Raw genomic sequence first — 20,680 nt, 5'->3', positions numbered from 1 at the left:
TCGATTGAAGGTTCAGGTTGTTTTGACCTTTGACCATCTGGATGTAGAGTCATCTGGATGGAGTGTGGAATGACACCTGTGGACATGAAGGGGTTCAACAAAGCACCGCATACAAGTAACACAGCCCCTGTACTACTTTTCTTGTTCTGTCATTTCATCTCAGTTTCTTCTTTGTAATACTTTTCCTGCTTTTTCTCTTTCTTCCCTCATGCCTTTATCAATCTCATCCTTGTCACTTGTGTTCATTTACATTCTGCAGAATAGTCTCTTTCCCATTCCCTTTGTGTTTCCTCTTCTATCAGTTGTCATCTCTCTCTCTCTCTTTCCTAACCTCTGGGCTTTTTTTAAACACTCTTCTGATTTTACACTTGCTTTCTCTTTAACTCCGATCCCTCTCGTGCCTTTTTCAAGGAATCTGCATTGCCTCGCCCCCCCCTTATCAATTGATTGTTTCCCATCAATTATCTCATTCATTATTTGTTTTATGCATCTTCTTTCTCTCTTCCGCTTCTCCTCCTACAGTTTCCTCCCACCCTAACTGTTTAATTTATTGTTCTCTTTCCCCTCCCTCCGTGCTAAACACTCCCTCTCATATCTCTCTCATCTTATATTGTTTCTCACGCGCTTCTTCTTCATTTTCTTTTTCCCAATGAATGTCTCTGTGTCATCTTCCTCCTTGCCTTCCTCTTATGCTGTGTTGTTTCTCTTCTCTCTCAGCCCATCTTTAGCATCTCTGTGCTCTTGTGAAGTATCCTTACTTTGCCTACTTTCCCTCTCTGTCTGTTCTTGTTTGCTTGTCAACAAACAAACTACAGGCTGCTATTGTTTTCTGAATATTCGGTGAGGTGGAGAGCATGCACAGCGTAAAGACAGTAAAGGAAATATCCGTGTTGTGTATTGCCAAGAGAGAGGAACAATGAAGTGCGATAGAATGGCGTTACCTTTGTGTGCTTTTCTGCCCCATACACGTATTGTTTGAGCTATTGCTCATCTCGACTTGTAATAAAGACATATTTTTGTTTTCAAGTTGCTTTTCCAATCAAACTCCTGAAATCTCAGTGACCAGGTGGTGCGCCAGTCAATACAAACTCACACTGCGCTGCCAAACATTGTTCGAACCGCACAACGCCTCATTATGGAAATGTAAATGAAGACAATGGAAAAGAAGTATCTCTTTTGTAAGCAGGTATTTAGTTGTTGTATTTAGTTTCTGTGGTAGTCCACTGAGTGAAACAGGACATGGAGGCAGAAGCAGAGGGCCAAACAGAGAGCGGCGAAAGAGAGACAGATGGACCCAGGCAGAGCCCGGGCGGCAGGGTTAGACAGACACACAACTCCTAGCCCCCATCGTCTTCCTCCTGCTAAATTAACTTGCTGAGGTCCCGCTGTGCCGGTCCTCTCCTCATTAGACACAGACCGCGGCTGGCTGTTAGAGGGATGAGTCAAATTTTCAGCAAGTAAACAACTCTTTGCTTAAATCCAGAGCTCCGCACAGCCGGATCAATTTACAGTATGTGTGCCTTCCTCCTCGAGACCTCGCTCCTCTGATACCTCACACAGAAACTGTTTCTGATCTGAAAATATTTCCATCCAAATTCAGATTGTTCATAATTTGTCTCAAAAGGTGGACTAAGTGAAATCAGGTTGAACATAAATTCATTGAAGGAGTGTGCGTTTGAATCCCCATCATGCACCCTCACTGAAACTGCATGAGGGAGTTTGTTCACATTGATACATTTTTGTGCGTTTAATGAATTTAATCCATGACTGTAATTGTGTGTGTGTGCACACAACATTTCTACAACACACCCAGTCCTTGCTCTGATACTGTTGGGTGTGTGTGAGAGGTGCTGTGTATGTGTGTAATACAGGAGGGGGTTAATTAGCTTCAGACCACTGCCATCTATCAACCTAATGCTCAGACTCCGGCCTGGACAGCTCCATTACCCCTAGACACACACACACACACACACACACACATGCACACACACACACACACTCCTACACACACACACTCACACACTCATACACACACCCCACAGGCATGACGTGTGCATTCTCTCAAATTGTTCACACACACAAACTATTATGTATCAAATCATACAGATGCTTTTAGGGAGATTAACCGTTTCATTGAGATTAATCATTTTGACCGTTCGCTTATTTGTTAAGCGCTTGAAATAACAATGAAAGACAAAAACAATCTGAGCAATACTCTGAGGAGTGGCTTATTACAAAACCGAGAACAGCTGGTCCTCTTAAGGTCAGTTAAGTGATCCTAGACCGCAGTTGTCGCTAACTTGTGAGCTAACTTGTGAGCTAACTTGTGAGCTAACTTGTGAGCTAACTTTAATCAGCAGTGCAAGCATTATGCAGGATGTTTGCATGGGTTTCGAGGATGTGTGACATGTATTCACCCACAAATAACCTGTACGCACACTCCGCTGCTTCACTCACTGTTGTGACGTATATGCTAACTTCATACAACATCCTGGAGGCAACCCTGAACGAGTATGGAAGGCAGAAACGCAGCTGACAACCTCGCAGCTGCAATAATTGATGTGGTTGAGACTTACTGGGAAAGTAAGTCTCACGACGTGTTCACGACCATGCAGGCGACATAGCGGCTGCTGGCTCTCCCGGAGGAGTGAACTGGGTTTTCTCAGTAGCTCTGCTGCTGGTAAATGATGGATTTAACCGGTTTGTGCATCGGTCGCCATGCAGCTGGACGGCTTGTTAGACTCTTCTACCTCAGTGCACCTCCATGCAAGGAACCCATATCGGTGGTTAGCGGTTAATGATTGGCTAACAAGGGCAAAAAATCGAATCAAAACTAGTGTCTCAAATAACTTTCTTTTTCAAAACCACCACACGTTGTTATTTACATGAAGTTCGCCTAGAAGCCAAATATCTTTGATTTCCCTTTGACCTTCCAAGTGGCATTTCAAAAGGTCACTTTTAGCTGTTCATAGGTTTCTTTAGCTTGAAAGCAGAGCACAGGCTGCTTGTTATCTAACACTCCTCACTTTGAAGCAGTTCACTCGATGCGTTTCAAATCTTCTACAGCATCATTCGTTTTTACATAATATCCATGTTCAACAGATTATTGTTGGTTTCACTGTGAGGATGAATGAAACTCCAAATAGTGGATTCCCCCATGGTTGGTCCTAGGCAGGAAAGATACACACAAAAAGCCACTGTTCTGGATCATCAGGTCTGTTAATGTTCAAATCAGGCTGTTAGTTATCTGCTCAGCTTCCCAGCGGGATCGGACTGGATCTATAGCGGGGGATAAAACTGTTCCTCACTACCACCAAAGCCATTAAGGAACAGACTGGGCAGACAGGACTGTTTATAAATGACAGGAGTTTAAGGACAGCTATTCACAGAGACTGCGTCGACCCAAAGATTTTATTATATCCTGTTTGTTTTACTGATAAGTGGAAAAAAACAACTATTAACTCTGCCTGAATGCATGTTTTGGTCTCATTATGAAGTATGAAACATATGTCAAAGTTGTGATTCATCCAAAATATCTCTTACTTATTCAAGATGATATGAGGTGATACATATGGCAGTAAAAACGGACGTTCATTTTTACATAATTGCACCTTTCTTTCAGTCTAGATAAGGCCTCTTGTGAGAGATGATTTGTCATTTTTAAAAAGTAGGTTTGCAGAAGAAAAGGTTTGGTCAACACGGTTCTCGGATAATGGTCAACATTTGCTTCACTCACCGCTAAGAAAAGCACTATTAAAGAAAGATTAGAATAAATAATGCAGTTTCTGCCTCTCAGAAAAATGAGATGCCATCAGCCCACTGGAGTGCATTGATTATTGTCATGGAGAGAAACATATTAGTTAGTTTCAATGGCCTTTGCTTGGAGGGGAACAGTTCAATGTAGAATTAATCTGCTCCATTATGGCCAGGGGAAGTTTATTCTGTTTTCACGGTGCTCAATTTCTATACTAGCAAGCGCAAAGATTTTATATCCTTCCTGGATCGGCCAATTTGCTGATCAATGGCAGCCAAACCCACGTGAAATATAATAGCTATTTGTTCTTGAGAAGAGCACACGCTCCTTATGAGGTTCAGTGGAGAGATGCAGAGACTAAGTGCTGGTTCAGAAGCTTTCTGACTCTAAGAATAGCCCAAAAGGGTGAACACTGCAGTGCTGAAAGCCTTTAACTTTTCATGCGCACGAGGATTTTGGAAATCTAGAGAGCCGTTGGGAACATAGTTTAAAATATTCAACAGAAATCAACAAGTTCATCAAATACCGTTCAATAATCAAGGTCTTGATGTATCAACAAACTGAAACAACACATGTGAAGTGTAGAAGTGTTCCTAGTGTTGATTGGGACTCCAGCTGCAACAGCAAACACATATTCTTTCCCTTTTTCATCATGTACTGTGTACACACACCCTCACACACACGCACGTATTCATTAGTGCAAATGGAATTAGAGGGATTGGAGGCATAATCTTCTTCCCTAGTGATGTGGGGGAACCAAGCTGTTAATTTCCCGCCTCCAACTACAACTCCAAACCTCCTTGCTTTGAAAACGGATGGAGTCACTCACGACTTACAGCACATGAATGATTTACAACACCTCGCATGCCACACGCCATTATACGTTCTCGATGTGTGTCTGGGGGCTTTCTGCTTGCGCGGCTATAGAAATATCTGCCGAAAATATTCATTTTTAGAAGACGCAGGTGTGTCTGCGGAAGATATTGGGTCTGTTTGTACCCGCAGCAGGTATCGGATGCCACTGAATCTGTTTTTGCTTCCCCTCCTCCTTACTCAGTAATGACTCGGGAAATATGACAAGAGGATGTACACGAGTGTGTATGTGTGTCTCATTTTCCAAGTTTGCCAGCTTGAGAGTGAAATAACAAAAGATCAAAGTAGCAGGTTGCCGAGGTCACAGGGTTACTCTCCCATCGCTGTTGTAAACAGACACATATCTTATTTCCCCAGCCATGCATTCATTTCTCTTTGAAATGGATATTCCCCTATTTAGATACGCATAGAGAGTAAAAGGACAAGTGAAACAGGGCAGTCACACACAAACAAATACACCAAAAATATCCACGAAAACCACAAACACTTGTGCACAAGTTGTTTTACCAATTGTTTTCCTCTGCTGGTCCAGCTTTTGATTGAACGCATCCTTTTTTTTTATTGGTGTCTCGCTATCCTCTATGAATTATACATACGCGTCGTGGAGTTTATGAAAGTTTCCTATTGTATTCCCCAGGCAGAGACGACCAATAACAGAACTCCAGTGTCCCAAACGTGAACTCCTACCAAGTTCCCTCAGCGGAATGGAAGATTAATAAACAGCAGAATAAACAAAAGAACAAAACTGTTTTGTTCCAAAATTAGATATCCAACCAAACAGAGACGCCATCCACTTAGTGGTGCGCATTGATCGCCGTCTTTGAAGAAAAATGCATTCTCTTCTCGTCCTTTCAACACTCTTTGCTCGGGGAGGTGAATGAATACTGGCCACAATTATTTCAAAGAAAGTATAATGCATTTTTTTTTTTTTTTTTGGTAAACATGCTCCTGAAACAAAAAACAACAACATCTTTTGTGGATTCGGGGCTATTTTCCAGCTGCAGCACTTCAGCGCCACCAAAGAGGAACCATTAAGAAGATCCAGCAAAACTCAGAGAGAGATCCCTGACCTTTCAAAATGGCGGAGACAAGTGTAGATGCAGAGGGCAGCAGCTTCACATGACGCTCAAAGGGAGTGAAGACAGTGAGTGATGGGGCCTTGGAAACATTCCGGTCACACACACTGTCCATCTCAAATCTCGCCATGCAATATCAGCCTGTTTTGCTGGGTTCAGCAATTGCAGACATTTATACTTGTGTGTGTGCGTGCGTGTGTGTGTGTGTGCGTGTATATGTGCGTGTGTATGGTGTGTGTGTGTGTGGTAGTGTGTCAGATACAGACAGCGGACACACCGTACGTTTGGTTTAGATTGGCAGACGAGGCTTTCTTGCAATGAATGCCAATGAGACGTCTGTCCAACATCTGTGTGTGTGTGTGTGTGTGTGTGTGTGTGTGTGTGTTGGCAAGTACAGGGTCTTCCTTTGCTGTCCTCCTCTGTCAGGGTAAAAATCAATCTGCCTGTCAGCCACCTAACACCTTCCGCCTGTTACACCACCTATCGCCAGCAATACCTGTCTGTGTGTGTGTGTGTGTGTGTGTGTGTGTGTGTGTGTGTGTGTGTCCTGTCTTTCTGTCAACCCCTGTCTCCCCTTTCTCCCATTGGCCCGTTGTGCTGTCTCTCACTCTGGTCCCTGCTCTCTCTTACGCGTCCGTCTGCCGTGTCAAAGCGTGTCTCCTCTCTGCTCTCAATCTGTCGGCCATGACGTCGATGTTGGAAAATGACAACACTTTGCGTCACCGGCTCACCTTTTTCTAACCTCTCTGTGTCTCATTTCACTTCCCGATTCCCAATTATTTATCACCGTTGTGTCTCTCCTCCATGCTTATTCATTCCCAAATTGTTTTGTTTGCTTCTCTCACACCCCCGAGCCAACCGTACGTCTGCGGTGCCGCAGTTGAAATTTGAACACTTGTGATCGCAACTTCTGCTCACATCCCAGAGAATTATTAATCACAGCGATCCCGCGGGGAGCGGGAGGCATTTATAACTCTCTTCTGCATATAGACATCAGTAAAACTATGCATGGAGGCGTGAGCATGATGATAATTATTACAGCCTGACTTTTTTTTTTCTATCGTACCTTTAGTTATATATTTCTGCTGGTGGGCGAAGGAGTTGATTCCGATAATAAATATTAAATCAAATTGAACCGTTAATCTTGAAGAGACAGTCCTCCTACCTCGTGTTTCACTGGAGAAACGATTCACAGAAAGGTATCTTCTTTTCCCTCTCCCCTTGTTGTGCAGATCCCTCAGATAAGCTACGCCTCCACGGCCCCGGAGCTGAGCGACAACACGCGCTACGACTTCTTCTCCCGCGTGGTACCGCCGGACTCCTACCAGGCCCAGGCCATGATGGACATTGTCACGGCGATGGAGTGGAACTACGTGTCCACGCTAGCGTCAGAAGGAAACTACGGCGAGAGCGGCGTGGAGGCCTTCGTCCAGATCTCCAGAGAAACTGGTAGGAGCTCAAACTGTCAGATGGGAAGTGGAGACCAGTGGTTCTCATGGGGGTGACTCTCTCATGGGGGTCCTGGGTAGGCCTCATTAAGTCGAGGAATCTTTCTAATGACATTTGTAATCCTACGTTGCACTTTTATCTCTTCTATATCAATATAGACACAGAAGTTTGAACATCAGATATGACGTCACCTTCAAATCTTCTCTTATGGCAAAATGTTATCATAACAGGATCGATAGATCAATGTGCATCTGTTGGTGTTTCTACATCATAACGTGTTTGAGACGTGTGATGTATTTTTAGGCAAAGTAAAGCATCCATGACTCGAAGATTTCCATTCAGTACTTCAGGTAAACGTTTAAAAGCAAATGACGTCATGTGAGGGAGAGCTAAACAACCAATAGCATCGGTCGTGTCAAGGGTTCTACTTCTTTTCTACATGTTGCTATGTAATAACGATGATATGCCGTTTATGTTGCATCGTGGGGTATGATACACCATTAGCCTGTAATTTGAAGAGAACTATAGAAATAACCTGTTGTTTTAATGACTCAGGGAAACGCCAGGTATACTTCACTGTAGATTGCAGGCTGGAGATTAGAGGCTGTAGATTGCAGGCTGTAGGTTGCAGGCTGTAGGTTGCAGGCTGTAGATTGCAGGCTGGCTGTGGCAAGTGAGCGGAGACCGACAGTTATCATAGCGAGCCATTGATGGACAAGTGTCGCCGTCTTCTTAACTTTTCTTTTTGTCTCTATACGTTTGTAATTTTTAACAATGCTGCAGGCCATTGCGTTGCATCAAGTCAATATCTAAAATGTTCCTTTATTACGCCTGGCACGTGCTCTGATCTGATCATTAAAAGAAGACCAGCCAGTATACCCTGAAGATATACAGGTGAGTGACAAAGTAAAGGATAAAGCGACATTACATGTCTTAATAAAGTGTTTAGATCACTGTACAACTTTCAATTTTCATTAAGTAGTGACAAGAGCAATGAGAGTAATTGAGAGTGACAGAGATACTGAAAGGGAGAGAAACACAGAGAGACGGACCACTTGTCGGTTTTGATGCGAGACAAAAAGCGGTCCCCGTGGTCATGAGCGCGTCACGTTTGGTAGAACGCTGCCTCAAATTAGTTCATGAAACCCTCCAAGTGGTGTTGACAGATCAAAATGCTGTCAGTTTCCCTGTTTATGTCTCAAATGTTTATTGAAAACGGATCACTTTGACAAGATGTGCACAAATACTTACAGACGGACGGGACTAAAGACACGTGAATAATCCATGTGAGAGAGTCTTGGGCTTTTTGGACATTGCTTGTGCGCTGATGTTGAGATGACTATCTGCGTATGTTTAGCCGTCCATCCCCGTTTCTGTGCATGTTTGGAGCCGGCTGGCCCAGGGCCGTGTCAGCACATAGGCTAGATGTTTACTGTGGTGTCAGATCAGTGTGTTTGCTTGAGTGTGTGTGTCTGCCACTGGAAAGGGTAAAGCAGTCCCTGGCAGTGTGCGTGTGTGTGTGTGTGTGTGTGTGCTTGTGTTTTGGGAGTCAGCAGCTATCTTGCCCTCTGTGTGTGCGCGTGTGTGTGTGTGTGTGTGTGTGGGAGGGAGGGCTACATGCTGTGACAGCAGTCAGTCAGTTGTTTACTCTGCGGCACTGCAGATGTGAACAGAACCAAGAAGATGAAGGGATGGGAGAGTAGTAAAAAAAAAAGCAGGTTGAAGAAGAGGGGCGAGGAGGAGGGAGGAAAAAGTGAGGGAGTCCACTGTCTGTGTGTGTGTGTGTGTGTGGGTGCCTTATAGTTGTGAATCAAGCTGTAGAGTCTGAGAAATAGAAGGGGAGTGACAGGGAATAGAAGAAGAATGGGACTAGGAAGTGGGAACAGTGACAGAATAATGATAGGGCTCCTGATATAGATTCACAGCACTTCCTGACCCTGCAAACTTACACACACACACACACAGAGATTTATACACCCACACTCACACACACGCACACGCACACAGCGCGACACAGGTGGACATCTCCAGACACACTTACACCCACACACACATACAGAGCCACAGGGAATTTGGAGGTGATTAATTTGTGATTGCAGAGTAATGATTGCAGCTTACGACGCACTCTGCATACTGATGCCAAACATCCATATTAATTGGTGTGTAATCGTTCAGTGATGATTCTTGACAATGTTTCAGGCCGCGCGGGAGTGTGCGTTCATGCATTTTGATCACCGGAAAGTTTCAGAATAATCGCTCAAGTCTTGCCAGCAGAGGTCGGGGGTTACAGGGTGTGTGTGTGTGTGTGTGTGTGCTGTGGCGTTGGTGACAGTTAGACCAGTTGGAGTCCGCACAGCCATTCCTCTCTGGCCTTTTCCTTTATAACACATTGAGAAAGTTCAATATTTACTTCCCCAAAGCATTCTTTGAAAGGGACTATGTCCTACTTCTGTTTGCTGCTCCGCAGCTGCTGTTTTGTCTCTTCTCCCAGGAGGAGCTGTGGAGAAAACTCCGCACGTCTAATTTTTCAGCCACGCGGCAGTCAGCGAAATCTTTTTGTTTCAGAAGGACTGCTTAAGGGGAAGCTTGAAATAACACTAGATGTGAGGTTCCTGCAAAACTAAAATAAAATGGATGCCAAACGCTGGAGACTCCGATCTCCAAATTGTCGTTTTACGGCACGTTTAACTGATCACAATTTGACTTGAAGTCGTCTCGTCCTGCGTTTATCTGGCAGTATTTGAAATGATTTTTTTTTGCAGTTTGCTCATCCGTGGCCACATCCTGAAATATATTCACCATGACTTTTACAGCGTATGCAGCCTGCGTGCTGTCACCCCCAGCCATGGCTTTCCAGTCATGCAGAACTAGTAACAGACACAGCTCAGTGAGCATGGGCCAAACGTGTTTACTCATCATTAGTAACTGTTCACATACTGGCCGCATAATCCAGCGCTTTTTTTGTGTTGCCTTTGCACACGATAAGCCAACCTGGACCGCCGATTAAAGGTTAATGAACAAATAATGTAAAGGCCAACTTGGCGGAGAGTTGTCGGGGAGTGGCTTCAAAAGGTCAAGCAGGAAAGCGGCGGTCCGTTTTTGGTGGTGAAATGGGCATGGTTTCAAATCTCAAATGGAAGAGCCATGGGAAATCTGCCGATAAGGTTCCCAGCTGGAGGACGGTCCCGCTCCCTATATGCCGCGCCGCTGTTGACTGTGCGTGGAAGTAGGCAGCATATGGCGCCAAACCGCGCCCCCAAAGCGCGAGACCACTGCCTCCTATATGGAGCTGAGTGTGCAGCATATGGACCACTGTACTATAAAACAAGAGGTGGCAGTTTACTTTACCGAAGGAATCTTTTAAATCCAGTCACGGCTCGTTCTCCTTCCAGTAACCTTCCTCACCTCCCCGTGGAATCCATCTGGGATTAAAACTACCACATCTACATTCAGCCACACTGCAGACAAAGCGGGAGAGGCAGTGTGTGTGTGCGTGTGTGTGCGCGTGTGTGTGTGTGTGTAAGCATCGAGACAGAAAGTAGACTTTTTGTCAATGAGAGTGGGTGAGGAAGTGGAATGACGGAGTGAGAGTGGAAGAGGACGTGTGGACTGAAGAGTCTCCTCCCCCCTGACACTGGCCGGCCTTCAGAAGCTCTGCAAGGCAGTAATGAAGGAGGGAAGAAAAAGAGGGCTGAGAGAAAATAATTAAACGTTTATCTCCAGATTCATTTAATTAGTTCTCTGGCTCTGAACTAAGCTCCCGCCTTTTTGCTCAGCTTTGCCTCTTTAGTTCGCTTTCAGTCCACTCTCACCCCACAATGGAGTCGGCCCTCGTCATTATCTGAGTCCTGCGACCGGCTTACGTTGTTTTATTCAGACGAGCGGAATCACACTTTAATTGAAAGGCATCGGGATGCACATGACGTCGTGAAGCACGTTTACTTATAAACACGTGTGCCGTATTCGTGGACCACCCTCGTGTTGGGAAATCACTTAGCCGGCATTAGAAATGATAGCAAATCTTATTATTCATGAGGATATTAAAATGAATAAGGAACTCTGCTCCACAGTTGCGGCATCATTCTGACAATATAATGATTTTGGAAAACGTATTTGATTATCTTACATTTCAGCGTGCCGCACAAATATAATCATATATAATGAAGTTGTAATTAAAGAGCTGGGACACAGACTGATATGTTTTACACTGCGTATGGATTCTCAAATACATCACGCTACATCACGCAGGGCTTATGCTGGATGCCAAGTTTCAAGAAGCAGAAGAAGCAGCGGTACAAGCTACACAAACACACTCTCGAACTGCAGCGCGGCTGACGACGTGTCTCCCCGGGTCGATTTAACGTTCTGTGTCTTGTCCTTGATTACACTCCCCTCACAACTTAAGACCGACACTATTCATCGACACACACACACACACGCAGACACACACAGGGAGCGCCAACATCAACCCATCCATTTGTAACTAATTACAGCCGCCTTGGTTTTCATCTCAAGGTGAAGTTGTCTTTGTCGTCTTCATGAAAGGCCCCAAAGTCTCAGTTGCGTGTAGACTTGTTTACGCTGTTGGTTTGTGGTTTGCGGTCAGTTCGTCCTTGTAAAATGCAGCTTTGGTATTTTTCTAAAAAGTTAATATATGTATTTTTTTGTTTGTACATCTCGTTGTATTCCTCCCCCCTCCACATTGACCGTGTGTGAAACGCCGTTGCTCGCAGTGGAACTTTACTGTATTTCCTTTGCCTGGAAATGGTTCGTGTGATTTTACTCTGAACTACAAATTATCTTCAAGAGATCCTTAACATCTTCCCAAATCTTCAGATTCTATTGTAATCCAGTTTATGTTAGCCTCATGTTGCCAATCTCTCACCTGGGTGGAATTGACAATATCTATTAGAAGTTAACAGCCCTCTTCGGATGGCATTCGTATTGCCAGAGGACATCCAGAAATGGTAATTATTACCTGAGCAGTACTGTGAATTCCATCCCATCAGGCTGATAGAGCCATTTTTAGCAATTTTCTCCACGCCGACTCAATATTAAGGCCAATAGAAATTACCTTCTCTTTTCCAGAAAAAACTCTGGGGTTGCTCTCGATTCTTTATCAACCAGTGAAACCACCTCCCCATCCGCAGCCACGTCGCAGTGATTACTAGAGGGTAGGGGATCGCAGGAATAATTAGATTTGCCTCCCACTAAGCAGTTTTGCTGATATGCAGTATGTTCCAGAGCAGATTTTCAAGGCCCTGTGGCGAGAAACATAAATCTGCCTAGTTTGAAACTTAAACTTGACAATATATGATTCAGCTCAGTGTACACCGTGGGGCAACAAAAGCTTCCACTTAAAACTCAAACTTACGCTGCGACAGTGTGTGTTTTTGATGGTGTCGGCATGTTTGGATGTGGATTAGTGCTGCATGTGTGTCGCTCTGTGATATACATTCGATGTATAAAGCCCCTTTTGGCTTGAGAGCGTCTCCTATTCCCTTCTGTCAGAGTTAGAGCGGGTACTGGGCACACAGGCATACAAGATAATGGGAGTGAACTAGGGTTTGTGTGTGTGTGTGTGCGCGCGTGTGCGTGTGTGCCGTCTTATTTTCCATCTCTATTTGGCCTCTTCAAGTCCACCAAGAGATCGGGGACGGAAAAAAAAAAAAAAAAACTCAGCCAGTTGCTGCTAAGCCCCAAAAGTAATTTCAGCAATATTACTGCACCGGTTGGTACACAAAGGTGTGTGTTTGTGTGTGTGTCCTGAAGTGTGTGCGTGTACAGGTCCTGGAGTGTTTGTGTGTGTTTGTGCAGCTTATGTTTGCAAGGTATATGTGTGTTTGCATCGTGATTTCATGGATCCATGTTTGTTTACGTGTGTGCAGGGAAGTGAGTTTATGTGAATGCCGTTGTGTGTCTGTGTTCTGCTTCGTTGTGTGTGTGTGTGTGTGTCGGTGTTTTAAGGGGAGAAAGATGCTGCCCGCACAACTAAAAAGCACTTTTAGGCCTCTTCACCGTTCTGCACCAGTAACTTCAGTTTTTTATTTCTTCCTCTTTCCGTCCTCATGTTTTTTTTTTCTTCTTTTTTTTTTTTCAATTTTTCATCTCTGTCTGCAGAAGCGCTTTGGGGTCACGGTTAAAATACATGACAAGAACCATCGTTGGCTGGCATAATGGAGAAAAAAAAAATAGCACTACTTGATTTTATGTAATAACATAGGGCTTTAAGAGTTCCACCCAAAATACCCCCTCTCCTGAAACACCAACAAGGGGGAAATGATTCAGTGTGCATGGACAACTCGAGCGCATGCGACTACAGAGAAACACATCGTAAGTATATAAAAAGTGAAGAAATACAACTGGTGTTGTTCAGAGCTTTTCGACTGTAAAAAATGTAGATATCACCAAATATTTTAGCATGAAGGAAACACATGTACATTTGTATTCATGATACATTATAAGTGAACACATTACAGATATTATAGATGTATAGAAGACAGATTAAAAGGCTGGATGTGTTTAAACAGAGGCGGACTCTAATTAAAGTTTGTATTTATCTAGCGTCTTCACGTCCTCTCATTTGAATGCAATCCTCATTTCATTGGCTGTAGTAAAACATGAAAAATAATACCTACTGTCACTTGAATGATTTTGGGAAAAGGCTTAGCAGAGCTTAGTGGCTTTAAGCTGGAAGCGTCATTTGTAGGAAATTAGATTTACAGTCGGCGATCAAAGCAGAATTTAACTTTGATGTTGTCAGCGCTCGTGATTACGTCCAAAATGTTGTACGTTGTAGCAAAACTGCGAAAAGAATCAATTATTTTTACTCCACGAACGAATCAATGCGGAATAAAAGCCACGACACCAGCTGTAATAATGAACAGAAAGCACGGCAAATAAAGAAACGTGTATTACTGTCATTTTGACTGATGACAAACTGTGACGAATCAATCTGTCGCCGCACAAACCAACCAGCAGAGTTCCCACTCTAAAAAGCAAAAAAAAAAAAAAAGCATCACAATTTCTTTTGCAGTTAAAATGATTAACGACATTCAAACGGCACCACAGTCCTTGGTCGGACCTGGAGGCGGACTTTCCTTCTGCTTGCCTGTCTAGATATTGGCAGGACCACATCAGGCTTGGTACACACAGCCTCACACACACACACACAGAGACAAATGAGTCCTGCTGTCTCCACCCGGCAGGACCGGCAAGGTGGGCACCGATGAACGCACCGCGGATGTCTTTGCTACTCTCTGCCTCGCCGCTAATAAATCAAACCTCGATAACTACGGACGACTCATAGCGTCCTCTGTCTTCTCTCTTCTCCTCAGTTACGAATACACACACGCGCACACACACACACACACACACACACGCACACACACACACACACACACACACACACACACACACACGCACTTCACCCAGCAGGCTGATGGATGGTGAGCTGGCAGAGGCAGATTAGCCGAGAGTGAATGGTGGAGAATTACAACTCTGTCGGCGCTATTGCATTGTTGCTTCAACTGAGATACATGTCGGATTGCTGGAATGCCGGATTCCAGGAAGAGCAAATCGATGTGCTCCATTTGTCTCGTTGCCTGTTTATTTCGCTCCAACCAAATGTTTCTCAATTTTCTGGTTTCTTTATGATATCTTGTCTGCTTCACTCTCTCTTTTGCTCATTGGCCTGTCATCCGCTGTCCTTATTGGAGGACCGCTTTAATCACGTTAGAAATGTTCTAGACATGTTCCAGCACTAGTCCTCGTTCCACATCCTTCTACTTTCTCCCCCCTATTACTTTTTAACACTCGTGATCTCGCTGTTCTCCTTCTCGACTATCTCAACCCGCGTGTCATCCGTCTGTATTTGTTCCCAGACTTTAAAAAGCTTTTCAAAATCTCACTCTCACACTGTCACTCGTGTAGAATTACACAGTTTTTTTTTTGTTGACATTCTAATATTTGCAAGACTTCTTTTCAAGATGGTGGAAAAACACCTTCATCAAAATCCGAGACAGCCGAGTTTAAAGGTTTTCACAACTCTTGTAAGCTTAAATCAGATTAGAAATTTCCCATTGATGTTTATTTTATTATCTGTAAAACATTTCTTTCTTTTCTTTAAAGAACACACAGAGAAGGAATGGAAGAATACATATAGTTTGATACAATCACGAGCGTAAATCAGATCTGAGAGCAGACTCCATACATTTCCCCTGCGGGTCTCCAGCTTTTGTTTGCGTCTTTGAAAATGTCTTTTCACCCTGAAAGTTTAACTTCTGTTTTTATATTCAACAGTCTTTAAGAATGCAGTGTGAAGAAGATGATGTCTGGCCCAGACGGCATAATTAAGTGCAGCGAGATGTAAATTCCTAACTGTAAGGCAAAAAAAAAACACAACAGACCTTTCTGAAACTCAACACAGAAGAGCGACAGTATACTGGTTGAATGCGGAAAGATGGATTAAGTGCATCCACTAACATCTCTCCAAATGTCCTGAAGGAAAACTGAGCTCTCTTCATCTGATACAATCCATTTGTCTGAACCCCACTTCCTACACCGAACAATCTCAAACTGTGTTTTAATTCTCAACGCAATGTCAGCTGTAGAAAGGAAAAGTCAGCCGAGTGTTTCCCGATCAAAGTGACCCTGCTTTTCTTACACGGGCTGCGCTCATCGTTACATCTAAATGACTGTTGATGGTGACAGAGGTAGTGCAGACCCAATTATGCAACGGGGTTGGCAGGAACCTGAGAAATGATGGATAATGACTGAGAGTTGGAGGCAATTCCAACACACGCCACTTTAACAAGCGTAGCTGTGTCTCCATAGTTTTGACTCTGACGGAGTAATTTATTCCCACTCCGCCAGCACGGAACCACGGATTTAAAAGTTTCACCACTTACCCAAGCCTTCCCCATTTCTCACTCCAGAATGAAACAGTTATTATTCAAAAGAGAAATGGGAATTTATGCAGGCTTAGACATGGCCTTATATCTTCACTTAGTTTTTATTCTTTCCCTCCCTTTGTATTTCCCTTTTCCCCCTGTATTCGGCTTTTGTGTTTTTCATTATATGCTTCTGGAGCAACGCGTGTTTAATTTGTCTTGGGTGAACACTGCCTTCCTGTTTCTGCGTTTTCTTTTTCTGTCCCTTTACCGAATGTTCAGGAGGTGTGAATGTGGAATAAATCACTTCGTATTGATCCGTTAATACAAACAATATAGACTAGCGTTGGGCCATATTGAAATTCCCCTATTGTTGATATTGATTATACAAGAGAATTAATTATTATCAAACTGAAGAGAGATTCTGGCATATATAATCATTTTATATTGACTGAAGTGTCCACAATGTATAGAGTAAGCATTACTTTACCCAAGGGCATGATGGGATCAATACATAGGGCCAAAACAATTGCCATTTGTCGCTTCTATTGAGATTTTTCAAATGAAACTTTGAATATTTGTTATTATCTTGCATTATGCCTTCTTCCTAAAAATTTTGCGAAGTGTTATTGTGGTTGTATAAGTGGAATTAATGGTGCCGTTAGATCTTGTTGTTTATGTGACTCCTTTTGTTTGTGGCAAGCTGGAGAGTGAAAAACATGTGGTGAATTTTGTAAATGATTACATCCATCTTATTAAAAATACATTTATGACATTCAAACCGAGGAAGGATCACTTTAGAGATGATCAACTGAGCTTCCTGTTACCCGCTGCGTGTGCCAGAGAGAGAAGGTGGACCATTGCACGCAACGTTTCTGTCAGTTATTAATAATAATAATTTAAATGTCAACATTATGAATGAAGCTTTGAATTATTCAGCACAGCCCTATTAAATTAATTGCATGCTGTGGCGTTTTTGTTCCGTTGGATGGTTAGTTTTACGACGGGGAGCGGAGATTTGCAATCTTTCCATCTCTGGTCCTGACGTGTTTATTATCGCACAGCTTTACAAATCATGTTCATATTCTCTGGTCGTCCTTTTTTGTTTGGTTTAAAAACCAAAGAATCGCTAATTAGGAGCACTTGCATTATTTTTGTTAACGGCAGTGAACATCTTTCCTGGTGGAGTTCGGGCTACTACATACGGGTAATTACGTACAGCGGTGTTACTTTTTTTTCTTCTTTCATACACTCCTTCATAGCTGTGAGGCTGCATACTGCTGACACAGCAAGACCACCTAAACATAAACCTAAGTTTGAAGGTAAGGACATCCCCAAAAAGGTCAATACCATAAAAAGAAGAATATTAAAAGGAAGAGGTAACAGAATGAGAATAAATTCATAGATTAATGGCGAGGAGATAAAACAAGATTTATTTTAACACACAAGCGTCTGGTTTTCATCTTCTTCTACTTCCAATACTGACAAACACACTGACAGTTTGTGCAACCCAGGTTTAAGGAAGCATGACTTCATATCTATCTTGTGTTCTTTCCGTGTCACAAGGACACACATTAAGCACCCACTTCATTGCCATATTCACTTTTATCACTTAAACATTACAGGTCATGAAAATGTCACCTCGGGTTTAAATTATTGCAGCATCTGCCAAGCACATTGTCGCACACTCCCAGCTATACATATACAGTATGCCAGCTATGAAGATATGGTTGTAAAAGTTCAAACCGAGGTGAAACAGAGGTGAACATAAATATTACAGAACTATACTGAGGCCATCCTCCTTTTTTTCTCCCCACATCATATTACATCTTCCCACTCTCTAAAACACATACCAGGTGCATGCGCGAGGCACTTACCCATCAGCCCCGCTCAAAGCCTCTCATAAGCTCCAGCTGCCAATCAATTGACTATTCATTTATGTTCAGCCGACTACTTTTTTATATACATTTGAAATTTCTATACAATTGCGTGCATATTTTATGATCCCTACCCTTTTATAGATGTGCCTGTCTGTCTCTATCGGTCCCGCCCTCACATGTAGATTCTACTGTAGGTATGAGCCCGCCATTTGTGGCGTATTTAATACGACATTCGGGGCCCATCTATTTTGCAGAGACACATTGGATGACCGGGTACTTAGGAAAACATTGGAAAGTTTGCATAGTAAGCATTAAATAGTACACTTAAAGCGTTGCATTGTCCATACATACAAACGCTCATGGACTGAATGAATGAAACTTTAAATACCTTGGTTTATTAAATAACTGTATTCAAAAGAAAGAACAACGCGACAGACACATTTCTGTCAATACCATTCCAAATGGGTCCCGGTCGCAGCGTTTGCAAACAGCTGACAGGAAGTAAAAGTTGGATCGTAATATTAACCAGCGACACAATCCCAATTAAAATGGTCCGTTCGGTTGTGCTCATTGTGTTCACAAGCTGCTGAGACGATCCAAACATCTGGGACTTCCGTGGTGGGTGTCAAACCTGGGAGACGAATGATAAACAAACACTGGCAACCTGCGGCTTCCAGCCATTTAAAGCAATATTCTCAAAACGGTTTGATTGACTCGCCGTCTGCTGGCTTGAAAGGTGGCTGCGTGGCGTTTATTCCCTGCTCCGTCACGGTGAATGATGCGCCACAACCATACGTCGTACAGCGCAGAATGTGTTTAGAGAGCAACTTCACACTGTGAAGGTGAAAGACGCGGGTTCAGGGCAAGACAATCCGCGGAGCTCGGAGGATCCGACTGCACTTACACGAGGGTACGTGATTATGATTATGGATGTGGGTCTGCCCTGGAGACCCACACTTACCCCGTTGTTTCATGCAGGCTTCATGAGTGATTCCGCAGGTCTTTCCGTCCTGCTGCCGTCACACTTTACAATCAACACTGCTGTCAGCTCCATTTTTGGCTCATCTTGCTTGTCCAAAAGCGGATGCACCTTGTTATTACACTGTGCTGCTGTGTGTAACACTTCGCATGGCTGCCTCAAGGAAGTGTGTGACGGCATTCGCTGCTTTGCTTTTGTAAAGGATGGTCCAGTGTGTCCTACGCTAAAGGGAGATTTAAAAAAAAAAAAAAAGGAAGCACTGATGCACATTTACTTCGCATTTAGAGAAGCTCACCAGATCTTATCATGGCTGCCACTTCCTTTTAGTCAGTGTGGAACCTTCCGAAGAAAAAATACTTTGAGCTGCGAAAAAGGAAAACCAACCTCTGCTTCGATTCACCCTCGTGTGGTGTTCCAGTCTGTGGCACCCGTTTTAATTTTGTATTAAAAGAAAAATTATCCGATTAATTATTTTGGCCTTGGCTCATTTTCTGTGAAGAACATGAATCAGAAGACATTTCCAATGACCACACACTGAATATCTCCACTACAGTGTATATTACTTTTGGGTCGACTGGACCCAGGGATCATAAGAGTGTGGAAATCGTAGGTCCTGTACCTTCACTTGCAACTTGCAATTGATTTTGGAAGAAAGAGAAGCTTTTGATGATGTTGTAGAGGAAGAGGCTTCTGAGGATCACATTTATGAAAATTCAGAGTCTGAGAGTGACTTTGAAGAAGAGGATGAGATCGATCATCAGCTAGTTCCAAAATGAAGACGAGCACCAGGACCAACCCGTCAGAGCAAGTGGAGAAATATGGACCGTCTAATCCAGGGGTTCTATGCTCTGACATCAAGGTTCTATGCTCTGACCTCAGGGTTCCATGCTCTGACCTCAGGGTTCTATGCTCTGACCTCAGGGTTCTATGCTCTGACCTCAAGGTTCCATGCTCTGACCTCAGGGTTCTATGATCTGACCTCAGGGTTCCATGCTCTGACCTCAAGGTTCCATGCTCTGACCTCAGGGTTCCATGCTCTGACCTCAGGGTTCCATGCTCTGACCTCAGGGTTCCATGCTCTGACCTCCAGGTTCCATGCTCTGACCTCAGGGTTCCATGCTCTGACCTCAGGGTTCTATGATCTGACCTCAGGGTTCCATGCTCTGACCTCAAGGTTCCATGCTCTGACCTCAGGGTTCCATGCTCTGACCTCAGGGTTCCATGCTCTGACCTCAGGGTTCCATGCTCTGACCTCCAGGTTCCATGCTCTGACCTCAGGGTTCCATGCTCTGATCTCAAGGTTCTATGCTTTTTTTTAAAAAGCGATGTGGAATTAGGAACTGTCCAAAGGTATTGATACTGCGGTCTAGAAAAACAACAACATTTGATCAAGTTTAAAAGACATTCGTCGCTATCGGCAGCAATCTGTCGCCTTGTTGCCATGGTGATTTTTATTCAGATTTTCACACCTTTATATGGGTCAAGGGAACTAAAAACAGCAGCGCAGTCGGATGACTCCACGTCCTATATGCTAACAGCTGTGTGTTGTTTACTAGACTATAGGCAGCGTCCTCCGTCTTCTCCAAACTTTATCTTTCATTTGACTTCTCAGGTCTCGCTGTTACGTACAGTCTCTCTCTCTCTCTCTCTCTCTCTCTCTCTCTCTCTCTAACTCTCTCTCTCTCTCTCTCTCTCTAACTCTCTCTCTCTCTCTCTCTCTCTCGCATTTCTATCCTTTGATGTGAGATTTTGAGGTTAACATATTAATTTATGCTGGA

General features: G+C 43.6%; 1 protein-coding gene across 4 annotated transcripts in view; it reads left to right on the top strand.

The window, feature by feature from the left end:
* The window catches only part of grm8a (glutamate receptor, metabotropic 8a), a 186,756-nt gene that overhangs the window by 66,770 nt on the left and 99,306 nt on the right, over positions 1-20,680 (top strand). For all 4 annotated transcript variants that reach the window (XM_068586282.1, XM_068586280.1, XM_068586283.1 and 1 more), the window contains exon 3: positions 6,936-7,152. In XM_068586282.1, the coding sequence (XP_068442383.1) occupies positions 6,936-7,152 (217 nt within the window). The remainder of the gene's footprint in view (positions 1-6,935; positions 7,153-20,680) is intronic.

This window comes from Clinocottus analis, unplaced genomic scaffold (genome assembly GCF_023055335.1).
Source record: "Clinocottus analis isolate CAN_PGR_092001 unplaced genomic scaffold, fCliAna1.0.p SCAF_20, whole genome shotgun sequence".
Lineage (NCBI taxonomy): Eukaryota > Metazoa > Chordata > Actinopteri > Perciformes > Cottidae > Clinocottus > Clinocottus analis.
This window is presented reverse-complemented; position numbering and strand designations above follow the sequence as displayed.